Source organism: Aythya fuligula, chromosome 15, assembly GCF_009819795.1.
Source record: "Aythya fuligula isolate bAytFul2 chromosome 15, bAytFul2.pri, whole genome shotgun sequence".
NCBI classification, from domain to species: Eukaryota; Metazoa; Chordata; class Aves; order Anseriformes; family Anatidae; genus Aythya; species Aythya fuligula.
The window spans coordinates 8,586,487-8,613,876 of record NC_045573.1 but is presented as its reverse complement, the minus strand read 5'-3'; the positions used below and the strand labels follow the sequence as shown (position 1 = coordinate 8,613,876).

At 40.5% G+C, this 27,390-nt stretch overlaps 2 protein-coding genes across 2 annotated transcripts in view; one reads left to right on the top strand and one right to left on the bottom strand.

Moving 5' to 3' along the window:
• Positions 1–221: 221 nt before the first annotated feature.
• TMC7 (transmembrane channel like 7) lies at positions 222–15,604 on the bottom strand. The gene is made up of 16 exons (XM_032197334.1): positions 15,475–15,604; positions 14,992–15,226; positions 12,170–12,318; positions 11,657–11,824; positions 11,368–11,453; positions 10,698–10,843; positions 9,922–10,069; positions 8,187–8,357; positions 6,875–7,032; positions 5,830–5,944; positions 5,224–5,321; positions 4,731–4,914; positions 3,751–3,881; positions 3,323–3,478; positions 2,492–2,570; positions 222–1,399 (listed from the first exon to the last, which is right to left on the bottom strand). Exons 1-16 carry the CDS (start codon positions 15,530–15,532, stop codon positions 1,340–1,342), a joined length of 2,142 nt encoding a protein of 713 aa, XP_032053225.1. The 5' UTR covers positions 15,533–15,604; the 3' UTR covers positions 222–1,339.
• TMC5 (transmembrane channel like 5) overlaps positions 15,160–27,390 on the top strand; it is a 30,906-nt gene continuing 18,675 nt past the window's right edge. Inside the window, exons 1-5 of the mRNA XM_032197333.1 lie at positions 15,160–15,250; positions 16,076–16,134; positions 18,169–18,247; positions 26,276–26,437; positions 26,986–27,185. Of these exons, the coding sequence (XP_032053224.1) occupies positions 26,364–26,437; positions 26,986–27,185 (274 nt within the window). The 5' untranslated portion in view covers positions 15,160–15,250; positions 16,076–16,134; positions 18,169–18,247; positions 26,276–26,363. The remainder of the gene's footprint in view (positions 15,251–16,075; positions 16,135–18,168; positions 18,248–26,275; positions 26,438–26,985; positions 27,186–27,390) is intronic.

Below are 27,390 nucleotides of genomic sequence, written 5' to 3'. Positions count from 1 at the left end.
CAGAAGCGGCGTCCGCTGGTTGCCGTGGAAACGGGGATGGGGGGGCGGTGCTAAGGGGGCGGGGGCTGCTGAGGGGCCGGCCGCGCGCCGCGCCTGGGCGGGAAGCGGCTGAGGGGCCCGGGCCGCCCCGCCTCACCACAGCCAGCGCTACACGGGGGAAAAAATAAATCTGTAAAGCCCCACGGCGTCAACGGAACTTTTCTTAAAAATAAGTCAGCCACTAGGTTTAAAAAGAAGACATTTATTACACGTTAATTTCCCAGAAATGAAGAGAGAGAACATCACAAAACAGTCCATAAAAAGAACATGGTATCTCATGTAAATTACCAGTGTCCTGACAGAAATTTCAAGTTATGTACACATTCTTTGCACAAGTTCTTGAGAGGAACAATCTTTAAATAATAGTAGGCTACCTAGAAACATTTTTCTGAGTCACACAGCTCCGTCACCTCAATTAACTAAGAATTTAAAGGGTACTGGCATATAAGTTTCGGAATGCTGTATTTTTAACTACAAATAGCATAACTCTCAAATATTCACAGTTTAGAACAAAAAGAGCAGGCTTCAAGACATCTGTACATGAATGAAGGCAAGTAATAAAGCCTTACATGTGTTAGAGGCTACTCCGTGCCCATGAGACTGCAGCAGGGACACCCCGTGGTGACCTGACAGCTGCTGGTTTCTCCCTATTCACAGTGTTTAGGCAGAACTCTCCTCTGCTGGTTTTCTCTAAAGCATTTTATCTAGTGTTCAACTGGCCTTACTGTCTCAGAGCAAAATAAATATCAAAGTCTCTTGAAAAATTTACAAAGCTGATTTCAAACCCATTACATGTTTTCTTCTCCTATGGACTATTTCAAAATGCTGACATTAAGTTGCTTTGCTTTGGTTTTATATGGTGAGCAGGAAACACGTAAAATCACACCTCTCCCCTCACCAGTTCTTAAAGTATAATTCAGTTCTTAAAAGTATAATTCATAAAAACAGTGTACACTTTTTTAAAAAAAACTTTCAGTTCTGATTACATTTTACTCAAAACACCTGAAAAAAACAGGTGTATCATAAACCCTACCAATCTTGAAATTGCAGCACCAGTAAGTGTCCTACTGTACAATTTTTGGACAGGTCTAACACAGTACAAATAAACAACATTCCAGTCTTGGAAACTGTAAGGCCTACTAGCATAATCAACATGAAGAACGTTAAGTATTCCTGACAGAGAATGCAGTGCCACAGTTCCAGTCAGCTTCGCAGTTTTCACATTACGCTAATGTTCTCTTATTACCTAGCGATTCCAGGAGTGTCAGGAAGTCAAGTTCTTCTGGCTTTTTTGTGGTTTTCAAGTACACTTCTGAGCTTCTGTTATTTTTCTGATTAGGAACAACTTGTCACGACTTTCCTGGAAAGACAGAATACAAAGTACACTCTAGATAAAAAGAAGTACAAGTTACCTATACACAGCTTATTTCTTTATTAGGAATAAATTGGTGCTCTCACTAAATGGTACTCTAATTATCAGTTAACAACATCCCCTCAACTGCCTAAACAATTTTAAGTTTACAATGGTTTTGAATTCATTTACCTCACATTCAAAGTTCTGCTTTGGGCCTAGCAGAAACATCTGACAGACCCAAAACCTTTAAAAATGTCCTTCAAGAAGCCTAACAACAGTGAGCAAACAGAAATAAAAAGCAAGAGCAGCAAGGCTTTTGCTCCTAAATGCATTATAAGCTTCAAAAATCTCTTCCCAGCACACTGTTTTTCTAAGGACAGATTGTTAAGTGTCATATCTAAAATAAGCACTTCACAAAACCCAGATTCTTTCTTAAGAAAGTGAGAAAAAAGTGAGTAAAAAGGTGAGAAATAGTAAAAAGGTGAGATTTGGACTAGAGCAGTTTGCAGACAATATCAAACTGGTAGATGGCAGCAGATTTTGATGATTGCAAACAAGCATATCTGCACTAGTGACATTCTCCAAAAGACTAGTTAGTGGTGATTTGCTCCACCTTGAGTATCTATTGCAGGTAGTGCTGGGACCCACAGTCAGGAATAAGACCAGATGTGACTTAATAGAAATATAGGCCTGGAGAGAAGGGTAGTGAATTAGGTGCCTGTCCATGACAGTAGAGAAGGAAACAGTGACAGAGGTCGTATAAGATGGTGGAACAGACAGGAGCCACAAGGTTGAGGTTCTAATTTGGCAGGAAAATACATGCATATGGGTAGATTTAAGCAAGACAACGGATAAAGAACAGCACCAGCACTTCTTAGAGGCTACAGTTGCAGCTAATAGCTAAGCAAACCAACCAGACTGAAAAATGCTTCTGTACTTCAGTTATTTTTCCCTTGTAACCTGTAAAACATTCTTCACTGCCTGTCCAAAACCAGATATCCAGAAGACTTTGAAAACTGTTGTTCCTCTGCATGCCTGATTACTGATACAACAAGGAAAATTTCAGGGGCACAGAAAAGATAGTGGGTCAAATCTTACCATAACCAGTTGTTCCCTCAGCTGCTCAACCACTCTTTTATGGGCTCCAGCCAAGGCAATAAAATAGAACATAATAAGGCTGCGAACAACAAACCAACATTATACCTTAGCATCATACAAAACAGAATTGATCAGACAAAGGCTGTTAAGGATCAGAGGAAATACAGTTTTGTCCGTATGAGAAAAATACCGGGGAAATAAAAATAAATAAAAATCAGCACAGAGCTGGGCTAGGTAGGGCATAGCTTTGCTCAAAATGACCTGTGAGATATTTGTGTTGTCTGCAGGCTAGGACAGAGCTCTAGGAGATGTAGAGGCAGGGCCTCTATCAGATTTTACAGGTTGTGTTCAGACATGCCCAAACACACACAAAAAAGAGGACTTGATTCTTCCTCGGTACACAGCAACAGGTTCAATTCAGGAGAACACATTCAGAAGAAAAGGCTGGATGGAGTCTGAGATAAATTTCATGGTTTCTCAAGTATAGAAGTTGAAGAAAATGCCTGAAAACAGTCAGATTAAACTGAAATGAAAAAAAAAATCCATTTAAACACAAGAAAAAAGAAAAACCATATTGCTGCAAGAGCAACCAAACACTGGAAAAGGCTGCTCAGAGAGTTTGTAGAGTCTCCACTTTTAGCAACATTCAAAACCCAACTGAACAAAGTACCTGACAAACATGAATAAATGGCAAAGACAAAAGAGCCGAGGCTTCATAGAGTCTCTGATACCTTTAACTGCAGATGGACAATAATTGTTTGGGACCAGTTCAGTAAGGAAGGAAATGAACCATGCAGCTGCATGACTACATAAGGTCTTCTCACTACTCACCAGACAACCATAAAAAAGGGTACTGCAAAGGCTTCTGATGCTATGCCATTAAGGACCATCTGTAGACCTGTCGGAAACCCAAGTATTGTATGTGGAACAACTGCCCATGAAGTGTTAAAATTCCTGAATGGCCCACATGCCTTAGAGGAGGGGATACTGTCAAAGAAAAGAAGAACAGAAAGGAGATGCTACACCAAAACGTAAAGACAAAATAATCCAACACAAGCCCATCACCTTGTTGCCGATGGGGTAAAAGCGTACTTCATCTTAAACCCATGTTTATATGGACTACATAATAATTTGACTTCATTATATGCAAGTGTATTTTATTCTAATTTATTATTACAAGTGTATGTGGTGTCTGCTTTCTAGGGAAATTTCAACCTTAAGGCAAATACCAACTTCATAGAAGTTAAATTGCCACTTACTGTGCTATGCTGATTCCCAAAGGGATAAAAGCCAAGACGAGCCCAATCAACAGCACCACCAAGAAGAAAAAATTGGAACTCGATGCTCTGATAGGCCTACCTGGAGGCTTACGTGTGTGTATCAAGCTGATCTGGAGAGGAAAAGGGAGCAAGACTGTTACCAGGTACATCTGTCTACATACGCGCAAATACACCTCCCCCACCAACTTTATTTTCCCATCTTGCTAGCTGGTAGTGTATTTGAAGTAACCATCATTCCTTTGATGGACTGAGAAGGGATAAGACAAAAATGATTTATATTCTTCTATAAATCATCATCTCCTGTTTTGTGGAAGGGTTTGATCCAGAGAGAGATTCACACACTTGCACAGAACCAAATGACACGAGACATATGGTGTATGATCTATGGTGCATCCTTTAGTTTTCATCTGCTGAAGCTTCATTGAATACATCCCCTCTTGTCAAAATTAAAGAGATCGATATGAAATTGTTGCACAGGAGATGTCTAATCATAGAGCAAAGCTTCTGATACACTGAAATCACATCTCATATGTAATACATCTTCCATTTCCCATTTTGCTTCCAAATATGTAGCAGCTTGGCAAAATCTTGTCCTAGTTCAAAGCTCTGTTAATGGTAAACACTTTTTTTTTTTTTGCAATGATTTGTTATATATTATCTTCTATTATAAAAAGATATTCTTTTAAAATAACATAATGAATTATATTGATGATGCGCAACATTAAGGTGCTGTTTTGCTTGATCTCAAAGGAAAATTCTACCTTGTCTTAAAAGCAAAAAAACACACAGAAAATGGAATTCTATTACCTCATTTCCAATATACTGCATCCTCGTTTTTTTGTTTTGTCTTTAAGGTTTTGTTTGTCTTAAATCAATTAAATATCTGTATTGAAAACCAAACAAACAAAACAAAAAAACACAGATGTGCTGCTCAATTTTATTTACCACACCTTCATTACCTTTTTAACGTAAAAGATGATGAAGTATTTTATAGTTGCTATTGCAGGAAGAAGTGGTGAAAAGAAGGTTCCAATCCAGCAGATAGTCTGTCCATAAATGATTTCCAGGACATTGTCAGAAATCCCAAATTCCTGCAAACCACACCACTGAACTAGCTTCCAAGAGCAATGAGTAACTAACAACCTAAAAACAAACAAACAAAAAAACATAATTAGTTCTAGAGTTCAGCTGAATTCTAACACATCTGAAATATCTGGAATACAGAAATTTAGCATTAAAGCATTAGACCACACAAAATAAAAATGTCTAAAGAAGATTAAAATATCAAAAACTACATCGATCTGAATAGCAAACAAGTACTCAAATCGCCAGAAATATGTTTTATTTTAAATTTCGTAATTGAGTTAGAAATATAGGAAATTAATAATTGAAAAAAGAAACATTTCATAAATCATTTTTGCAAAAGCACGCTCAAAAGGCAGAAATACTTACATCCTAGGGAAGTCCATAAAAAGGGTCACAGCAAGAATTATCATGAAATCAAATATTAACAGCTTATACATTTCTTGCCCAACTGCAGACTCCCAGCACTATAAAAGCAAGTCAGGAAAAAACAGGATTTTAAGTCTAATAACAAGTGGGGAATAAAATCTGTCAGTCACTACAGCAGCAAACTTTTCAATCAGTTAACACTAATATAGTTCAAGTTGTATTAATCACATTTCTAGAGCGTTCAAGTGTTTTCAGAGCTTCCAAGCTACGCTTTTTGTCTGTTTTTGAATACAATTTGTCTTATTGAAGCAAAAAGACAGTAACACAACCATCTCCAAAACACAGCTACCTCAAATAAACTTCATGTCAGTCACAAAGTCTGAGCTAAATAACCTGTCACTGGAACAAGATCATTGGGGTTTTAGATAAATGGAAGTTGTATGAGAGTTGTACTGGTGTGCATTAAGCAGTAAGCAGCAGCACTAAGTACAACATGAATGACAACCTCAAGTCCAAATCTGAATAGCTCTAAACAAGCAAGTCTCATGGAAAAAGAATCTTTGTTTTTAATCATCTGAACTTGCAAATAAAGATAAATCTGCTTACAGGATAAAGTTTGTAATTGTATCCACAGGCCTTACAGTTGTCATCGTCACAATGGATCTGACTCCACAGTGAGAACAAGAGAACACCAATGTTGGCCAACCGCACAAAGACACACCTGGAAGAAAAGAAAAACCCAATTTTAAAAGTGCCAAAGCACAGCCATTCTGGCACCTGACTCAGTTTGCATAGGAGCCCAACGAAGCTGCACAGAGGCCAGAATGCGAGAGCTTTAATGAAATAACCAAGCAGATAAAGCTTGCTTTCTTTAGTAATAGGTTAAATCACTTTTCACCTTCAGGCTACAGTCCCTTAGTTTCTTTTCACAGTATTGTTTTTAGATCAGTCCTTTAAGTTCAGTCCTTCAACCCACAGTGGGCTGCTATTCTCTCAAGAACAGTTTGAGAGGCCAGATGACAACTCTGTGTGCAGCATTTTCCTCTTCAGTGGCTTCGGGCCTTCAGAGACAATAAGCCACATCAGAAATAAAAAGCACAGGGGCTTGACCAGAGTTCAGATGCTTCAGTCTGGATCTTACTACCTTAAGCTGCCAAATTCCAGTTCTTCATGCTGTCACTTTAAGGTATCTTTTATCCCCAGACTTTTAACTTCTGCCTTGAGCTGCTGTATAGCACTGTAGCACGAGTAAAGCTGGTTGCTGTGCACACACAACTGCTCATCCAGGGAGCTGCTGCACATAAAGCAGTATGAATTGACAGCTCTGCAGGCAGCACTTTCTAGTAATTTCCCTACAAACTTTCAGACTGTTGAAGATGTCCAGATCACACAGCTAAATGGAACAGAGAGAAACTTGGACACTAAATGGCTGCACTGTACTGTCACCAAACAGGAGACTGTTTCCAGATTTTAAATGAAAGCTTCCAATGAAACTTAAGTCAAACAATGCCTGCCTGGCTTACAGTGCCCAGGCCCTCCACTGCAGGGAGTCCAACCTCTCTGTGTCTTGATACTGGAATGTTTACAATATCTCTAACCTCTCAAGAACAACTTGTTCAAACATCCTAGGCTACAATAAAACCATCTTTACCTCAACAGTGTCAGCTTGATTTCAAAGGCTGGTGAGTAATCTTCAAATCTGATCAGAATTGAAAAGATCTGAGGAGCAACAAAGTTGGCCAACGTGATCACCATTGAAGGCAAATACTGAACTAAGAGATTAGTCTGGAAGTCCGTATTGCTGCCGTTCTGTACAAGAGATGAGAGAAACATGAGACTACATGCACACATACATTTCTGACATTTTGCTCCTTTCAGATACCTACCCAGAACTCAGGCAGCACCTGTTTTGTCTTCAGCTTCTTCCTATATTTAGAACAAGCCTGACCACTGCCGTTTCTGCAGTTTGCTGCTACACACCCTTGCTTTCTTCTCCCTTCCTTCTGCTATGAATATTTTAGTGCTTCCCCAAAGCTTCTGTTGGAAGAGACTGTTTTCACCAAGACTTGCATGTGGCCATATTACCTAGCCTAGCACTAAATCTAACAGCTTTTAGACCTATGCCAAAATGCCAACACTTTTCAAGGTATTCTTACAGGTGCCAAGCAGCTCCCCGACTTTCCCATTATTTTAACAAGCTCCTCTACCTAATAATTTAGGCAAAGTCAAGATATCAACTCTTATTCATAAAGCTCCATTTCTATTAGGATCCTTTAACCCTGGAGTCCTACAGAGAGCTCAATTACTGTTGTGAAACTGTTAAACTGCTGCTTGCTCATGCTGTTCTGCTTCTGAATCACTCTTCCCATCTGTTTGTCCTGCCAGGGGTGAACATGCTAACAACTGTATTCTTTACACTACTGATGCAAGAACCTTTTCTTCTGCAAAGCACTCCCTGCTCCAAGACTTCCTGTCTCACCACACAGCTGTAACTCAAGCCACAATACAGATCATAATCTTTGCTCTCCCCTTCCCTTACTGTTTGTTTTTGCAGCTGAACAGTGAACCAGATCAAGAAACTGACCATAATGAAGTTTGTTTTGACTCAGTTCCCTGAGTCAGCTCATTGCCCAGACACACTAGTGGTTGTATAGCAGATCACAGATGTGAGAACAGTTACATGGCAAGGAAAGCGAGGGCTGCTTTTTTTTTCAGCTGCTCCAAGGCACTCGAGACAGAAGCCTTTGCATCAGAGGAAGACATCATTGTGCTTTTTCTTGCACATGCTTCTTGATCCTTCTCACTCTCTGCTACTAGTAAGTATAGGCCTTTTAGAAAGCAAGTGTTTTCAGATCCATTACGTGAAAGGTGCTATATTAAGATACTTGGCTTTCACAACACTTCCTCTTGCTCTAATCACCACACTTAATTGAATCTGTCCTAAGGTCACGTCTGATACTTACATTGGACTTTTCTTGAGAGAAGGCAGTTGCTTTATAAATAGAGTAAAAACATCCCAATAAAACTGCAAGAACAATTATATTTAGAAATATTCTCAGAGAGTAGATGCGTAGCTTTTCTTTCATTGTCCTGTCAGCTATTTTTCGTTTAATTCTTTCTTCCTCCAAGTCTGTCTACAAACAAAAGAAAAATAAAGTTTCATTTTTTGATGCAGGATATAACTTTTGACACCGTATATTCTACCTCTGGGATGTTCAGGCTCTGTGATATGCAAATCTATAGCCTGTTCTAGGAGGGTCACTCTACAGCCTGCCCAAATGGACTGAACTGAGAGTGCCTATTCATTGCCACAAACATGTCCACGCAGGAATGGGAACTCCCTGTGGGAGCCCAGCATGGTTTGTCTCCTCAGTCTGGGGGCCCAGTAGCCAAAGACAAGCAACTTGTAACCTATTACATCTACTGTATTAGTAACATCTTCTTGAGAAAGACAGCTTGTCTATTGTGAGAGACTGGTCTCAGATAGCTTGGTACTAAACTCTGAAACAGGCCGGCCTGCTCATCTCCATAAGGTAAGTTATGACTCAAACTTTTTCTGCTCTGTGAAGGTCAAGTGGAAGCTGACACAGAGAAAAACAAGCTCAGCCTGGAGAAACTAGTCATGTAAACTTTGTATATTTCATCTTAACTCATGTGAAAATAGAGTACTGACTGTGAAGGCAACATAACCTGGACAAAGCCAAATTATCCAGGTATTTTCTGAGGACTCATTTCCTTCAAATAGTATTTCAAAGAAAACAAAAACTTAACAAAGAAACAGAACTTCAAACATTTCCTTCAAACAAAAGGGACAATTTTTTTTTGTTGTTTTTGTTGGTGGTGGTTGGTTGTTTTTTTAAGATATGAGTTTTTGAGGCAAAAATGCAGTAAGAGCCTATGTGGCTCTGGCTGTAAGATTTAAAAAACAAAAACAAAACCCTGAAGATGGCAACTGAACTTTACTGGAGCAGAAAGCAACTCACTGTAATTTATGAAATCGATAATTACAGCTTTGTGGCTTGAGGCGGAAATATTTTTTTAGAGGTCACTGTTTCACTCCACTTCCAGTGTACAGATAGGAAAGAAAAAAAAAAGGTAACTGGCTTCACCCAAAAAGCCTTTCAGAGCTCTCTAAAGATACTTGGTAAATTTATTAGCTCCCTCAGTATTTTGAATGTGCACATATGTCAAAGACAGCTAGTGAAAAAATTTTAGCATCTTCTTATGACAACCATGCACTGAATTTGTGAAGTATCCCTTCTGAATGTTATTCCTCTCCTAACAACTACCTAACACGTTGCAGACTTACAATCCAGCATATTCAAACTGACTCCCAACAGTAAAGGGTTTTTTTTTTGCCCACAACTAGAATAGCTTTTCCTGTTTCATTACGTAGAAACTAACACAGGAAGCGTGGTTGGAGTGTGAGGAAGAGGCAGATAAACAGCAAACAGGTTTGGCTTCAGTCCCCAGTGAATCGAGGAAGGGCCTTCAACATCAGTACCAACTCCTGTCACGTTATACCACAGTTCTAGCTACCTAGAAAGCATGCAAGAGGATGTGGTTCCCTGGTTCCCAGTGTAAACTACTTCAATCCTTCTTATCCTTATTCCATTACCTGCACAATTACACACATCTCTTTTTAGTCATCCAAGTTATATTAAACGGTAATTGTAGAAAAATACACTAGATACTCACTTGGAGCTCGTACTGCAAGCTGCGATGTTTTAGCCGTGCTGCATTCAGATCTGTAATGCAGAAGTCCCAGCCTGCAAAGACTTTATTACAGTAGCTCTGGAACTGATCTTCATCATGCACCAAACTCCGCTTAAATCCTGACGCAGACCTAAGGAAAAGCACAACTTTACTTCATTCAGGACATATTTTACAGAATCACAGAATTTCTAGGTTGGAAGAGACCTCAAGATCATTGAGTCCAACCTCTGACCTAACGCTAACAGTCCCCACTAAACCATATCCCTAAGCTCTACATCTAAACGTCTTTTGAAGACTTCCAGGGATGGTGACTCCACCACTTCCCTGGAGCCACAGGGAACAAAAATAACCCAAAACACAAAAACCCTACAGCTCAAGCAACCTAGCTGAAAGCCTAAATAATTCCCTAAGAGCAACCAGGAATATCTGTATTGTATCATTGAGTTTGAGAAAATTTCAGTGCGTGGTTCTGGAGCAACCCAAGACAACTGAGACCAACACAGGTTAATTCACTGTGCCGTTTAGCCACGTTCATTCTTTCTATTTTTACATATATAAAATATTGTTGGAGTTGTGTTCTCCCTTACTCCCCATTTCAGCTCCCCAAAAAACAGGCAAAGGCCACTGTGGTGTTGCAACCTCAAAAGATTCTCCATTTCCATATAGAACTATTCTGTAATTCAGTGTTCCCTACAAGTGAGAACGCAACATAAATTGTGCAACACATAGCAGTAAATGAAGTATACCCACATCTTTACCTTTTTATTATCCAGACAAGACTTAGCGCAAGGTAGGCAAATGTAGTCAGCAGGTATGCTAGTGGAAAGTTGTATCTCACGTTACGGAGCACTGCAGCATCTATTGCGTAATAGCCATAAAACAAACTTGTTGTTTCCAGGAATCCCTGTGAGAAAATGCGAAGAACACTGTTAAAAAAGAATTTGTAACAGTAGCAACGACTGCTAGGCTCAATCCTACCTGGTTTGAACCAAGTGTTTTGTAAATTTAAAATTTCTGTTGGGGCCACAAGCAAGCTACAACAGTCTGTAGCTTCTAAATACTGACATGCTTCTAACTGTCATGTGGACGCTCCATACTTAAAATCCCTCCCCTCTCCAATCAAACAGCACTGTGACAGGGACACTAATAAGCTACAGAAAGCACAAGAGGAGGCATGCTCTAGATCATGTACCATTTAACAGCTGGGGAAGAGAGGCACAGGCTGCAGTGTGCAATGAAGCTTGACACTCAGTAAAAATCTGTTTAAAAATGCCCTTCTCACAGGTAAGGGATAAATGCTAATTTTACCCAGTGAGCCTATGCCTTAACATTTTTGAAAATTATCAAAGCACAATTCCTTAAGTAAAATATTTTTGTGTTTTACATGTTATGTGAAACTTAAGGGAAAAAAAAAATGAAATTACTTACAGTTCCAGTGAGCAAATCTTTGAGGTAAGTATAGAAGTAAACAAGTCCCTTATTACCACTAGGTGTATAAACTGTGCAGAGAGAGTCTGTTAAAAGAAAGGCAGGAAAAGTCACTCTAATAGTAATGCCCACTAAACTGCCAGACCAAGTTAATTCAAGTATGACATGTTCTTACAGGAAACAAACAAACAAAAACAACACAGTATTTCTCTGTCCTGGTGGGTGAGGGAAAAACTAAAGGCATAGGGAAATCTTACAAACAACAGCAGTACACAGAGAAGATGTTTACCTGTGTTCTTTGGAGAAATTTTAGCAAAGCTACTGTTGAAAATTCCATATTTAGAGATGACAGTGGGAAAGGTAACAAAACCAAACATCAGGATAAAAATTAAAAAATTCAGCAGGACCAGAAAACGAAGGAAGGAGAAGTAGGACTGGATGCCAGTACCAAATTTCCCTGGGAATAAAAGAAGCATGTGTATTACTAATTAAGATGATAAAGATCACTGAAAAGTACAAACAAATTAGAATTTCAGTTACACTAACAATAATAATATAGCAGTAGTAAAGAAACATTACTAAAGCCAGTTTTAAGCACTGTGGGCTTTTAGAAATGGAAAAGGCAATGTGACTTTTTAATCACTTTCACCATTATATTTCTATCTATCCTGTTTTATACAGTTAACACTTTCTCATCACCAGTAATGAGGGTAACTGTTTAACCCATACAAGTACATCTGACATGTAAAACCACTAATAAAAGAGCAAGTTGAAAGAGGAGAAACCAAAAGAAGGTGAATACCTTCTATGCTGTGAATATCATGCCGCCAAAGCTGCAAGTAAGATAACGATTCCTTGATATCCTTGAGAACTTTGCTCCATGATTTACTACTCGTTCTTTTCCACTGATTCCATCCAGATAAATATTTTATATTGGCCTGCTGATAATCCCTAAGAAAGACGAAATACAATTACTGAGCACAAGAAATACTTTTTCATTGCATGTAACAGGACCTAGTGCAGTGGAGCCTGCTTGGAGCCTTCAGAGGGGTATCACAGTGCTAGCAGCTGGAGTAACGTATGCTAGTTGCCCCCATTTGTTCCTCTTCTTAACTGTCTTATCAGGTTAATTCAAATACAGCAAGTCCTCTCGTAGAAAACACTTGCCTCTCCTAGAAAAAAAATAATCAACTTGATAATAGGACAACACAGAAAAAACACGTAGCTGTACTTCCTGGCAGGATCTTTGAGAAGTCAGTGTCAACAATCTCATATTCACAAATGGCTGAAAAAGGAAGAGAAAATTCTTCAAAAGCATGTTAGTAAAGACATCCTGTTTTAAAATTTTTATCTCTATAAACTATTTACCTTCCCTCTTACAACATTATAAATGCAGCTGTTCAAAATAGAAAAATAACATTTTTGTTAGAAAATCAAGAAATCAAGAGATTTCAAAATCAGAATGAAGGTCAAAACATGTTGTAGGGTAAAAAAAAACAACTACCTTATCCAAAGCTATGAATAGGTTTCAATATTAAATTCAGTGCATAACATAAAACAAGCATTTTAAAAATTATTAACTTTTACTGATTCGGTTTTCCTAAAATTCACTGTAAACTGCTAACTCAATGACTTTGAAAAATTGTTTCTTTGTCAAATATGTATGGGTGTAAACCATTCTAAGAATAATCTGCAAACAAATGTCAAAGATGACCACAAATTGTCTGCAATTTTTGGTGATTTTTCAATAATTCCTTGTAGATTTTTATACAATCTGCATATACATTTTCATTTTAAAAACTGCTACGTGGCCAGCAACAGTGTCAAGGAGAATTCTGAGTTGCTCACCGTTTGCATTTTGTTTTAAGAAACCTTAAAAACAAACAGCCCCCCCCAGAAACATAGCTTGAAAACTGATGTGTTTGCAGCAAATGCTGTTCCAAAGCCTGACACCCCTGAAGAAGGGCAGCAGTTAAGTACCCATGAGGAAGGAGCACTAGAGCAGAAGACAAAGGCTCTGATTTTTTAATAGTTTGTACAAAACCCTATTTATATGCATAAATGACTCACTGAACAGTGTACTGTGTCAGGACCACAGCTATTGCCACATGTGCTCTATGTTGACGTGGTTTCCATAACTTAAGGTGATATTAATTTCATTCCACTCAGCTGAACATGAAATAAGGATTTGGATAGGAAACCTGATTAAACCCTGCTTGCGGCTATCAAAAAGCAGAAGATGATCTCATTTTTAAGTGTAAATACTCACAAAAGGTTTCATTGTATGGAAACTACAGGCTACAGCATGCAATGTTTTAAACACTTCACAGAACGATCTGGCTTGTGTTTGCTTTGCATTTTAAATGTAGGCGTGGGCTGCATATTCATTCCAGACACTGAGTATTCAGCATTTATTATATCAAGCATTTTGTGTTGGCAGCTGCTTACAATACACACACAATTACTGATCTGTGGAGGAGCCAAGGAGCCCCACCAGAATCCCATGGCATTAGAAACTTGTCAACAAGCTCAGGACATCCCAACTCCATCCCTAACAAGCACCATGGCCACAGAACTGCAATTCCTTTTTAACTGAGGAATCAAGCTTTATACACTCAACTTCAAATAAAATTCCGTGTATGGAGAACGTTCCTTTACCATGATCTAGATCTTCTGTAGCTCCTTGCGTACCATCTGCAGCATTAAGCTTGACTCCAGAGGCAGGCTGCAAGAGTTGTTACCCAGGTTCAGCCACCCCTACCTGGTCCTTCCCATTTCCAGCTGCTCTTGCAAGCAATAGTTTTCTGTGGCGCATCTGTTTGTACTTTCACCTCTCCCCTAGCTCATCACCGCAACTACCAAGCACCTGATCTAAAGGTCCAAATGTGCCTAGACAATAATGTTGTAAAACCAAGTAATGGACTCTTTTCCCAGAAAAGCTTTCAGGCTAGCAGCAGGACAGGAGACAACAGACAGGTTACAAGCAAGAGACACAGGCGGGGCAAAGCACACAAGCCCCAGCTGAGGGTTACCACCAGAGGACAAGGAACTGCTCATGGCAAAAAAAAAACAAAAAAAAAACAAAAAAAAAACAACAAAAAAAAAAAAACCAACAATTTAAGAAAGGGTGAGAGAAAAAAAAAAAAAAAAGTCTCAAAAAGCTCTTTCCAGGCAGAATGCAACACATTAGGGAAAGCATGGTGTATTTGAGAAAACTGCCAACGGGAATGAGGAACAGCAGCAGGCACAGCAGAGAGAGAAGGGACTAACTCTAATGACAGATGATCTTTAAAAGGGCAAAACCCCAAGACAACAGAAGGAAGTGAATCGTTTCAGAAGCCAGGAACATGTTTGTCTGCAGCAGGTAATTCGCAGTTCTCTTTTCTTCCAGCTCAGCTGGTCAAATGCTCCTTAATGCCAGCCAAGAGCCCCCAGTCCCACCTCCGCAGGTGAGGATGTGCCAGGGAGCCCTGTTTTGTGAGGGAAGAGCCTGGGGGGCTTCTTTTCAAAGCCGCGCCCCACAGGGCCGACTAAACCCCATTCTATTTCTGCCTCCCATCGTAATACACGTACGTGTAACAGCGTGTACCTTTTTTAAAAGTCAAAAAACGCGTGAAGACTCACCGTAACCTCCTCTTCTCCGCGATGCTCAAGGCGTGCTCCCTCAGGGGGCGAGCGTCCAGCTCGGCTCCCTCGGGCTGCGGCCCCCGGGCCTCTCCAGCTCGGGCCCCCAGCGAGCCCTGCGGGTCGTGGCCGCCCCCGGGGCCGGCCCGGCGCCTCAGCACGGAGCGGTAGCTGGGCAGCTCCTGCAGGAAATCCGCAGGTGCCGCGGCGTGCGCCTCCTCGGGGAAAAACATCTCTGCGGGACGGAGGAAGCACGGCGGTGAGGAGCAGAGCTCGCGCAAAACATGGCACCCGGCCGGCGAGGAGGGCAGCCCCGTTACAGCCGCCGGCACCCCGGGGCGCTGAGGGGGGACGGGGGCAGCGCTGCTCCCTCACCCCGTTCCCTCAGCTCCCCGCTCCCTCCCCGCGGGCGCCCGCCGCCGCTCCGTCCTCACGCAGCCCTCACCCGTCCCGTCCCGTCCCGTCCCGTCCCCGCTCTCTCACCGCTGCGGCCGTCCGCCCCCCATGCCGGCAGCTCCCCGGCGACCCCGAAGCCGCTCATCGCCTTCCCGGGGCCGCCCCAGCCCGGCGCTGCCGTTTCCGGGCGCTGCGGAGTCGTGAGGCGAAGGCTGCCGCGGGGCCGGGGCCGCTGGCGGGGCGGGGGCGAGGCTCCCGCTCCGGGCCGCCTCCGTGGGGCGCCTCACCCGAAGGGGGCGCCCTCAGGCTGGGCTGAGGGGGTCGGGGGGCCGAGGTTGGGGTCTTTCACGTCCCTATCCCCGTCCCCGTCCCCGTCCCCAAGGGAGCGGCTGTCCCCGGCTGAGGGAAGGGGGTGGTGGCGGCGGGGGGGCTTCTCCTCACGTCCCCGCCCGGCGGAGCCCCGCGGTGTGAGGAGCGGCTGAGGTGAGGGGGCTCGGCACCGTGGCTGAGGTGTCCGGGTCCCTCCCTCCTCGGCATCACTTCGGGCGTTGAAAAGAAGGATTTCAGACTTTGGGGCATTAAAGTCTGTTCATTCCTCATACCCAAGGCTTAGTTAAAAACCACATGAAGAAACATGGCATATAGACACTAAGAAAAACTTTTTCTTTTTTTTTTTTTTTTTTTGTAGCGAAATGAGGCCCAAACACCCAGCGAGTGAGGGGAAGGCTGAGGTGCATTGGCTCGGAGGTGGGTTTTGTTTACGTGTCGTCCCTTACTGGTACCTGACAGTGCCAGGTGCACTAAAAACTCCTTGCAAATTGATATTTGGTCAAGTCCTGTCAGACCATAAGCCTGAACTCCCTGCCTTGTTTGGAGGAATTCTTACCTTCGGTGTGAAAATACCAAGTACGTGAGGAAAAGTGTTAAGTAAAATGAAACCTACAGTAATTTCCACATACTACATGAGAAAAAGTCAAAGCATTTCTGGCATTTCTTACTATGTTTTACTGATAGTTAAACAGACAAGATTTTTCTGAGTATTTCTCATCCACTTCCTGCAGTAGCTGTTAAAAAGAATTGTCATTAAGTTTCAGGATGATGAATCAGACATAAATAAGGAGATTTTTTTTTTAACTTCTCTCACCTGTGTGTCATCATGTCAGGTATGTGATCTTCAAATTGATTTATCAGCAAGAAGACTCGATATGGCTACATCACTTTTCATAATAAAACCATAAAATGTTAATGATAAAACTGTAAGCTGACATCTAAATGTACTCAAAGTAATTTAGGTGTACATGTTTATGATTAATAAGTTGATGTATTACTTGCAGAGGAATAAAGATACAGAGAATACTGAGATGTAATTAAAGCACGGGGACTTCCTTATTGCACTGAACTACTTTTCAGAAAAACATTTTGTAGATATTCATGTTTTCATGCTGGTATATCAGTCTACAATATAACTAATATTGTCAATATTGCTTTTTGGTTTTGTTCCTTTTCTTACCCCTAAGAATAAAAAGCAGAAAGGTAATATACTTGCTGATTAATAAGATTACTTTTCTGAAATGCCGTGGGGGTAGAAAAACATTGGGTTAATGACCCTGTAAGAACAAATTTAAATACAGATTGTACAAATTGAAACAAGATTAACTTTCCCAGGAATTATGTGAGAACATGGTCTATTCTCTCTTTCACTAGAGAAAGTTTTTTAGGCACTTGGCAATGTTTCAGTTAATTTCGAGGATCACAGCAATCTTAGGTGTGAGAACAGGAAGAGTAGCACACTGAGGTGAGCAGGTGATAGAGCTGGAGTCTGCCAGTCGCACAGCGATTGCAGCAGCTTCTTTTCTTGCATTATTTGTCCAGTGTATTCTGTTCACACAAGTAGCAGTTTTTAGTCTGTGTTGGGCACAAAAGCCAGTGCCATATACTATTTCCCACAATGCTGGAGATCCGGCTGTCTCATTTAGAAACAGCACATTTCCAGGACGTTTTTTCTTTCAATTTCCTCTTCATAATGCCACAGTTTAAAATGGCTACTAAAGGTTCACAAAAGTTCTTAGTGATTGTTCAATTCTGGGGCTTCTTCTGTTCAACTACCCTGTGTTTTCTCTGCGGTCTCTGCCACATGCAGGCAGCTCCTGGATCAGTGCAGGAGATCTACAGACAAGTCCTCTGCAGTCACGTCAGGAATGTTGCTTTGGGCAAAACATAAAGTAGGACCAGGAAACCTCACCTAACTCTATGTTGAATGCACCTGGTACAGGATAGACATGTTTTACCCAGTTTAGGAGCTGGAAAAGCACCATCCATTTGGTAAAAGTGGTCCTCAGGCGTTAAAACAGCACAGCTTCTGAACACAGAGCAAATTGGTTTGTTACTGATTCCCCAGTGGCTGGTAAGGGTGTCTTTAGTTGAATGAAATAAAACAAAACAAACAAACACATAAAACCAGAGAGGTACATATCATGCTAAAGGTGAAGAAATTCTGTATGTTCCCTACAGAGTTCAGCAACCTGGGCTGGGGCTGGTATGAAATCCCCCACCCAGAAGCTGCTAAGTACTGCCAGCTTTAGTGTGAACTCACTTTTTTTTTTTTTTTACCACTAAATGAGCCTTCCTGCAATACAAGATGCAAGGTCAAGATTTTTCTTTTTCTCTGCTATACAAATGATTAATCCAATAATCAATGTTAACACACCACGTGTCTGAAACTAATTACTTTCTGTCTCTTTGTACTTTGTGTCCCTTTACTATTGCGATCTGAGCCAACAGCAAGGCATGCCTTAACTCCTGGAGGGGAGGCGGGTGCCTGAGAGATCAGCTGGAAATAAAGTGACGTGTTCTGCACCAGGTAAAGCAAAAAAAACAAACGATCGTTTTGCTCCTTCCCTCTCCGTAAGCCTCAGGAGCAGGACTTCACTGGCGCGGTCCAGGGCTGCGGGAGGAGCCGGCAGGGTGAGGGACCCAGGTGCCTGCTGCGGGATGTGGGGTGGCCGGCAGCAGGTGAGGGGTGGGGGCTGTGCTGGGGTTTTGGTGGGGGCTGCGCTGGGGTTTCGGTGGGGGCAGCCTGGGGAGCTCCTGGGGGACCCTCAGGGCCTTGTAGCTGTTCTCCGATGGTGGGGCTGGGTGGTGGTTTCTCTCTGCACTTTGGGCTGGAGGAGTCGCCTGAACAGCCAGACAGCTGGCTGTAGTTTCCTAAGCTCGCTGATAATGTAGACGGATACAAGTCTTAAGGCTGGGTTGCATGTGTGCTGGGGGATGTGCCCGGCTTCTGCAAGGTGGGTGGTGAGTGACCACCTGGAGTGGTGTCCTCTCCTTGGTAGCAGCCCAGTTATGTGGCACCTCGCAGCTTCAGCTCCCCGTTTGTCACTAAAGAGCTTCTGCTGGCTTTAGCTGGAAGGATCAACCCCACAGGGGAGGATTGCCACAGCAATTTTCAGCCTTCCCTGATGTGTTCAGTGTGATGGGGTGTGCCACGCTCTGGACTGAGAGGGGTCACACCAGCCGTGCTGCGATCACCAGCTTGCAGTGCGACGTCTGGCAGGGAAATCTCCCATTTAAGAATCATGCTCTTTGTGGTCTAGCATTTTGTAACACCCTCAAAACACACAGGCTTACTACTTAAACATTGCTCTCTCTTCCTTCAATCACAGAATTACTTTTTTTTTTTTTTTTTTTCTCTTTATCCCAAACCTACAAAGGTTTAAACTCTTCCATGCAGAAGATTACATTCAAAGCCCAGTCTTTACATCCAAAATTCACTGCTAAACCTCTGTCCCTTTGAAACAGCCTTTGTTAAGCAAACTGCAACAAGTCAGTGGTACTGGGTTGAGGCTGTGCTAACTTCTGCTTCCACTGACCTTGTGTCACTGCAGTCTTGTCTGCAACTCATGGGACTCAGCGGCCATATCCTTTTCCATGTAGTAGTGCTATACACCAGTGTAAAACTGAAGCTGTGCTTGAGAATGGTGGCTCAGATGTGGGTGCTGTGTCAGTCCCTGCCCACGTAAAACAGCCTGACACAGGACAAAGCAGCAAACTTCCCATACTAAGCAATGTAATGGAAATTGCGTCCTGTTTTGGGCTAGCGCAAAGCAATCAATTATTTTCCTTTATTCTTTTCTCTCCCTCATATTCTCACCTCTTTTATTATTTATTTTTTTTCTAGAGTAAACTTGTGGGACATGCATATGCTGGAAGGTCTTTTTTTCTTGCCATGAAAGTGGTGAGGTGTTGTGGTGTTGCTCTATGGGCTGACATAACAGGCACTAGCACTTTGTCAAGATGTCCCTGTTCATAAATTTATGAAAGACTCTGTGACTTGTATAGTCCATAGCTTCTGTACATTCACTGAGGAGTAGAGCCCTAATGTACTGACGTGTTACACTGTGTTGTAATTTACCTTTCCTTTGTCTAAATAAAATAAAATAAAATAGTTTATATAAAATTAATTGTCCAGCAATTTGAAAACTGCTTGTAAGGATTTTGAAGAGCTAGGAGAAAGCTGTGACGGTACTGACTGTCTGCTCTGCTCACTGGTTCTTCCCAGACATTTTCTAGCTTCCTAGTTGACTTGCTAGAATGTGATGAATAGCTTTTGTTTTCCCTCAGGGTCATCATAAGTGCTAGCTGTGCAAATAGGATGAGATGACAATATCCTAACAGGAAGTTAAGCTAAAAATTACAAACAGAACAATAGCTTTTTTTTCAGATCAACAAACTTGTGTGTCTTCAAAGCACTGTTTTGACATAAAATGACTGTATGTGTAGTTTCTGTGGGGTTTTCCAATTGAACTTGTGAATGAGACTCCTGTAACTGATACTGCTCATTAAAGTATAATTTGAAGGTTGCATTTAAACTGAATAGGTGTCCATTGCACATACAGAATAAACAAAGCAAAACATTGGAACTGTTGTTGTAATCTGTATCTCCTGCCTCTAATACTCTAATAGATCAGGTGTGATAGGCTGTCTTTCCATGGAAAGCAGTAAAGTCAATTCCAAACAAGTGCTCTTGAAAAGTACTTATTTTTATTTTTATTTTTATTTTTATTTTTATTTTTATTTTTATTTTTATTTTTATTTTTATTTTTATTTATTTTTATTTTTTGTAACTAAACATTTCCTTCAGATCTGAGTAGCTGGTAGTGTTGGTTAGTAGACAGACTTAACAAACTTGTTTTGCAAAGCAAGATTTAGTCCTCATATGCAAAGAAGGCGATAGTTTGTAGTTAGGAAATTTAGTCACAAGACTGACTTGCACAGGTATGAAGTGATGCTTGCCTTAGCCTTTTTTTTTTTTTTTTTCATAATAATGATCAGACAATGAGCTAGGTAAAGTTTTTCAAGGGTCACAAAAATAATGCAGAATTCTGTTCACAGTTTCTTATTCTTGCTAATCTTTCCTCTCTCTGACAGGTATACTGTTTTTACTCTTTAGTTCCCTATTTTAATTTTAGCAGTTAGGTATATCCCCGATTTCTCCTCTTCACCCAATGCTTAAGTTTTCCCAATGGATTAAGTTGACTACTTGAGGTAAGAAAATAAAAGCAACAAAGCATCAAAGCACAAGAGATTTCATGTCAAAAGGATCTCTGGGAAGTGGGTTAGATAATACAATAAAATAATACAAAATCCTCATTGTATTTATATCAGTCCACAACAGTTGTGATTCTGTGAGCCCGTTTAGGCGGAGGAGCAGGTATTTTTGTGCTAGATGAGGGAGAGTACTATGAAGTATCCAAGTTTTAATCCATTTCCATTAAGCAAAAATTTTGAAGTGTGTGCCAAGTTCTCAAGACACTTAACTGGACACAGAAATTAAACTATATGCTGTAATAATTTTTTTTAATGTTTCAGGGGCATGTTTATTATAAAGGCACTTAAACTCAGGTGGAGCTGTAGAATCCTGCTTGAGACCTGCAAAGGTTAAGTAGCTGTCAGTCCTTCTCTAAAAGCCTTATCTAAGCAACCACACATAATAGAAGGGATTTAACTTGCAAACAAAATTAACAGGATGAAAATGTTGTAGTGTCACTATATTTTGGGGGTAGGAGGAAATTACAAGAAGTCTACTAAATGGAAAGGACAAGGCAAACCAGTGAGCAGGTAAAAAAATGGATATAGAGCAGATAAGAAGCCGAGTTTATTGGGCTGAAGCTGTTTCTGGAAACGTTGGGAGCAGCCAGCTGACAGCGGAGATAGTCCAGCAGTAGGATGCCCCCATGTCAGACAGACACTGTTCTCCCTGCTCCTGACAGCTTGCCCAGCCACTCTGCACCCTGCTCTCTCTCATCAAGAATAGATGGGGGGGGGGCACAGAGAGAATGGGACCTGTATTCTGGTAGGGAGCAGTGACCTATAGGACTGGGAAATACCTTCCTTTGTAAGCTTGAGGTTCAACAAGGCGTTGGGAGAGGCGACAGTATTGTGACAGTAACAGTGATGCTGTCACCTTTGCCTTCCCATTTTTCTTACCTGCAATTTTACTCTGCAGTGGTAAACAAATGAATCTTTGCTGCTACCACATCTCTTTCACTGGGAAGATCTTTTGTAGCTGAGGCATGGTTTGCATTACTGAAACTAATTCGGTAGACTTCGGTCGAAGGTCTACTGTAATAAATCTCTGTTATCGTCTGTTGTGACAACAATAAAAACACAATAGACAGCCAGTAAGAGGTGGCACTTGTCAGTGCAGACCAGGTACTTTGGAAATATGCATAAAAGCTAACCTTCACTTCCCTGTATAATTCACACTTGTTTCATTGCTAATAGGTCAATTTAAGATCCGTTTTTCTCAAACGGAGTGCTTGTTTAGCTCACAGGCTCTTTAGATTTCTGAGAGACTTCCTAGTTTGTTGCAGCTGTGTTGAAACTGTTGGGGTAGAGATGGTGGAAGAATAGCGGTTAGTGCCAGACCTTTGCTACTGATGCAACATGTAATCTAGTTTTAACTCCAGTCTGACTTTCAAACTTACTTTTTGCTTCCAGAAATCAATCTGATATTCAGTTTGAAGCTGTGTGGAATGTGTTAAACAGGAGAGGGGGTCATGAATGAAAATAACATATATCTTGGTGAAATACTGTTCAGTCCTAGCCTACAAAATTAAAAGATCTTTATGCTAAAGGAACACATTCCACCATATGAATCATTTTTTCCATGATTTCTATCCGCTTCATTCATCATTGTTAGGTAAACTATGATGTAGTTCCGCAGTTTACCATTTGCATTTGTCTACAAGATTTGCACAAGTAGAATTTACTTTACGTAATCCTTGTTACTGAGAGATTACAGGTAAATGACTTGAAGGTGTAGATGGCTTTCCTAAAACATGATACCAGGGCAAAGTGTAATTAGCAAGACAGTCATGTTTGCTTAATTAATATTCTAAAAGAGGATCAGTGCCTATAGCAGTGAATTACCCAAACAGGAATAGGTGACAGTAACCTGGAATATTTTGTCATGGCTGTTGGTTTGTGACGTGAAAGCAGTTATTTTTTTTCTGGGAATCGATCCAGAAGCGCAAATTTGCACTGCTTGGAGTTTCCTGTTCTTTATCATTACAGAGTGTGTTGAGTGATTTAAGCGGAAAGCACCCTTTCTCTACCTATCCTGTACCTTACTTACGTATCTACATGTATGATTCTTAAGCCCACTGACCTTAAACCCTTCTCTTCTTCAGAGGGAGAGCATAAGATTTGCCTCATTGTTTGCCAAAATACAAAATGTCATCCAAAAAAACAGATGCCACCCTGCAAAGGGTTTGTCAAACTCCTGCTTTCTTTCCTTGATAAATAACCTTTGTTATCCACCTATGTTATTTATTTTTTCCTTCTGGAAAATAAAATTTTCAATGGGAAGCTAAGTCTAAACTTCGTAGCTGTTCCTGGAACTATGATTTACTGGATCTGGTCATAGGTCAAAGAGAAGAAGGAAATGTTTTAGTTTCAGTATTACATGCTTCTGGTTCTTTCCAACAAATTATACCTCATCAGAAATTTATAAACTGCCAGTGCATGAAACTGCAAACCAAACCAATAATGTATGTACTTGATTTGATAGGAAAAGTTTCTCATGGTCTTTGGGCATGGGATGGAGGAAGAGGGTGGATTGGTGTGCTGTGTGTACACCCTATCTGTGCTACCTGTGTAACCCTGGCATGCCACTTGTACACCTTTAGCACGCATGCACAGACACACCTCCATCCCCTTCTGCAGCACTGTGTGCACCAGATATCACAATAATCTTTGGGTAAGTACAGCCTCAGACAAAAAAATGGGTTGTGCGTGTTCTTGCTTACTCTAAATGCCATTCAAGGTTTAGGATCTAATATTCTCAACTAGCAAGAGAAAAATCTCTAGTTTTTGCAGGAGCAAACTGCAAAAATTTGAATATGTCTCAGCCTACATGGGGAATTTATTTAAAATCCTCTAAGCTTCAGGAGTGCAGAGAAAGACGTGTGCTGTTTCACGTGCTGGATTCCTTCTTAGACTGTAAATGTCTCTGTGGATTTTTGCAGAAATTTTGGCATAAAGTGCATCTTTAAACTCAAAGGAAACAAAGTGAATAATGATGGAGCCCATGGACTGTCTCTCGGGTTTATTTGGGTGTTTTTGCAAGCCTAAGGTCTAGAGTTCTTCAAATGAAGTAAGAGAAAGAAGTAATGGATGTATTTTTTAGTCATGCTGATCTGTTTCCTCCGGTTGGGTGCATTTTAGTGGGCTGGTTGGTGTAGCTGGGTGATGCTTACTGCCAGAACAGAGCGCTTCTGGGTAGTGCTGGTTCTACAGAACCTATGTTTATCTGTCAGAGTGTTTGATCTCTACAGTTTGAGCAAAGACCAGGCAAGTTGACGGGCTGGTTAGATCTGTGCTCAACTCTCCAGTTGCCTTGCTGGCAGGCTTCACAGCTTTCTGGATGGCTGAATCTGAGAGTTTGGCCTCCTGGGAAACCAGCGTATTTTGGGGCACTCTTCAAAGACAGTTGTCTGAGAATTTTCTTCCTCTGAGAAAGGCATCTTTTCTTAGATAGCTTTCCATTACAGTTTGAAATGTTAAATGCTCTTAGAGAGGGAAATTTGATTTTCCAGGCAAATTCTTGCAGAAAACGATCATGATCTTTTTCAAAAATTGTACTTCTATGCTTTTTGATGAAGTGTAAGGACAGAACATGCTAATTCCTGAATAGTTTGTATAAAACTCCATATATATTGTAAGCTAGTTCTCAAAAGCTCATCAGGGGCTAAGTAGTTTTCTGTCAAAGAAAGCTTAGCTCTCAGGAGATTAAAACTTGCTATGACTTTTCATGTAAGACCCTTACATTTGTTTCCTGGAGTGATTCTTGGTTTTCCTTGGGGATAGAGGGAGGAAACTCTGCTTATTGCTTGTTTGATTACATGTGAATCTCACCCTGTCTCAGTAGGTTTTTGCCTGAAAAATACAAGTTTCACCAGGGGAAGGCTGTGTTTACAGTTTCTTGTTGGCAGGGATCAAAGTCCATTATTTACAGAAGCCAAGGGTGATATGGCACATACCAATTGCCTGCTGTACTTTTTTTTTTTTTAACTGAATATTTGCTGAAGATGTGGGCATCATTAAAACATGCTGCATCATGATATAATGAAAGCATAGACAATTTTCTAATTAACATGTAAGAATCAGTTATCTATGTTTACAGGCAAATCTCTGTAAGTCATTGTGCAAAACCTGGACAATGTTTTACAAATGTATGTTACACAGCATGATTTTAGAGTATCTGCCAAAATCCTTAGGTGTGTAAATGATACGATAGTAATTAAAGAGCTAGGGTTTTGACAAGCCTTCAAAAGCCTTAACAAGACACTTCAATTATCCATTTGGAAGATACTTTTCTTCATGTGATACTTTCTTTACGGTGGTAGAAATTAGAAGTGAGAACCACTGAAGACAGAAAAGCTGGTTGAGAGGGTAATGTTAAATGAGATTCAGCTCTACATTTCTAGGAGTGGAGCTGAAAGTAAAGCAGGGAATCTGATAGATTTTGCCAGACATGTCTTTTTGTTTTGTTTTGTTTTATTTTTCTTCTCTGTTGTTGGATATCTTCCCAGCTATCAAACTTGGCATGACGCCTTTAAGAGCAAATGCTAAAAATTGCTTCTTTTTCATTTTTTGAGTATGACTTCTGAATAATTTCAATAATTGCTTGTTTAATATGGATTCTGTCTTTAATTTGAATATGAGGTTCTCCTTTTGCCAACTTAACTGCATACTCCCATTCTTGTAAATAAAGTTAAACTCTGAACAAGTCTGGTTTGTTTAGTGCTAATGTGGAACATTGTAAGAAATAAAGCTAAGAATGAAACTATTTACAAGATCAATACATTAGGTCATTGGAAGAGCTCTCATTAAAAATGGTTCTCTAAATAATGTCAGCTATGTACACAGCATCGATCCAACGTGTTGTGTGTTCACAACTAAGGCTTAGAGGTGCTGTTGCTAGTATGGAAGTGGGCAGACTTCACCTGCTCTTTGTTTTTTGGAAACACAGTGATCAGAGAAAAACCGTGTGTTTGTCTTTTCCTGTATGAAGAAGAAAGAGAATTTTTCTTCTTAATATTTCAACATGTTCTTACTTGTCTGTCAGTGCTGGGGAAACATGCTCAAGCTCTTTATTTTTTTGTAGAGATAGCTATAGAAAAATACTTCTCATTTTACCTGCAACTTCTCATGGACCATAATTTCTCAACAGTAAGTAGAATAAAATCAGAGAACAAAATTAAAACCATTTCCCATTTATATTGTTTCATGTTACTTGTTAGAAGAATGACATAATTAACTATTGTGCTAAAATGAACTTCCTTTTTTTCCATTTCATATGTATATGCATCTGTTTTGTAATTAGGTCTGATATTTGTCTTGTCATGAACATATTACTGAAGCAGCAGAGACAAAAGTAAGGAAGATTTCTTCCCTCAAACCACAGACTCATCATGTCTTATTATTACAATGAAGCTTTTGAAAATCCAGACTACCACTTCTCAGAGACACTGGAAATTGATACAAAGTGAGTTCATTTAATTCTGCTGTTGTGACTGTGCCATAAAAAAAGCAATTTTTTAAGTGCAGGGGAAACTTTTTTTCCTGAGTTTTGATTTGTGGAATTCTTTTAATCCCTCCTTTTTGCTCTCATTCTCAGGCACAAACTTTTAAAGCTGTCATCAGGAAGGTGGCATTTAAGAGAAATGGCTTGCTTGCTTTTTACGTGTTCATAATTTATCAGTTGTTTTTTTTTTAGGACTTATGGCATAGATATCATGGATATTTTTTAGTTTAGTAATTTTCACAGCATGTTATAATCTTGCATGTCCTTGTTTTCCAAGCACTTACTCATGTTTAGGCAAACTCCATGCTAAATTCAAGTGGAGAAAGTTTTAGTCTTTCTAATTCAGTTGACGACCAAACCCGAGTTATGATGCTGAAGTTCTAAATACAAAATACCTCTTCGTATCTGTGTTAGTACTCAGATTTGATGATAATAGGTAACAATTTTTTAAGGATATCTATTGAAAGATTTTATGGCACTCAAGTTTTTCCTTTTTATTGCTCACACAGCAGGAGGTCTCAAAGGAATCTGTTACCTCACCAAAACCTCTGTGATTCTTCACCATATGGTAACAACAGAGAGCCCAATGGAAGAAGAGAGAATTACTCTCCAGCCATACCAATGGCCTCCATGAGACATGGCTCTGAATACAGAGAAAGTTTTTCACTAGCTGATGTCCAAACGAGAAGTCCATATGGAAAATTCCATGGTATGTAATTTCTCCTATCAACAATCGACATAAACATTGAAACAAATTATGGCTCACTCTATCCGGAGCGAGTCCTATATCCTGTAGCTCCAGAAGGCTCAACTGTCTGCATATATTTGTACTTGGTGGCGGTGTGGTGTTTTGTTTTGTTTTGTTTTCCTAGAAAGGAGTTCTGATGATATATTAACAAATAACTATTGTAGTA

Bases quoted from the DNA above. Each gene is read 5' to 3' on its own strand.
- TMC7 (XM_032197334.1), bottom strand. From the start codon at position 15,532: ATGAGCGGCTTCGGGGTCGCCGGGGAGCTGCCGGCATGGGGGGCGGAC. The intron at 15,227-15,474 runs GTGAGAGAGCGG...TCCGTCCCGCAG, and splicing joins GGGGGCGGACGGCCGCAGCG to AGATGTTTTTCCCCGAGGAG. The intron at 5,322-5,829 runs GTAAGCAGATTT...TTGCTTTTATAG, and splicing joins ACAATTACAAACTTTATCCT to TGCTGGGAGTCTGCAGTTGG.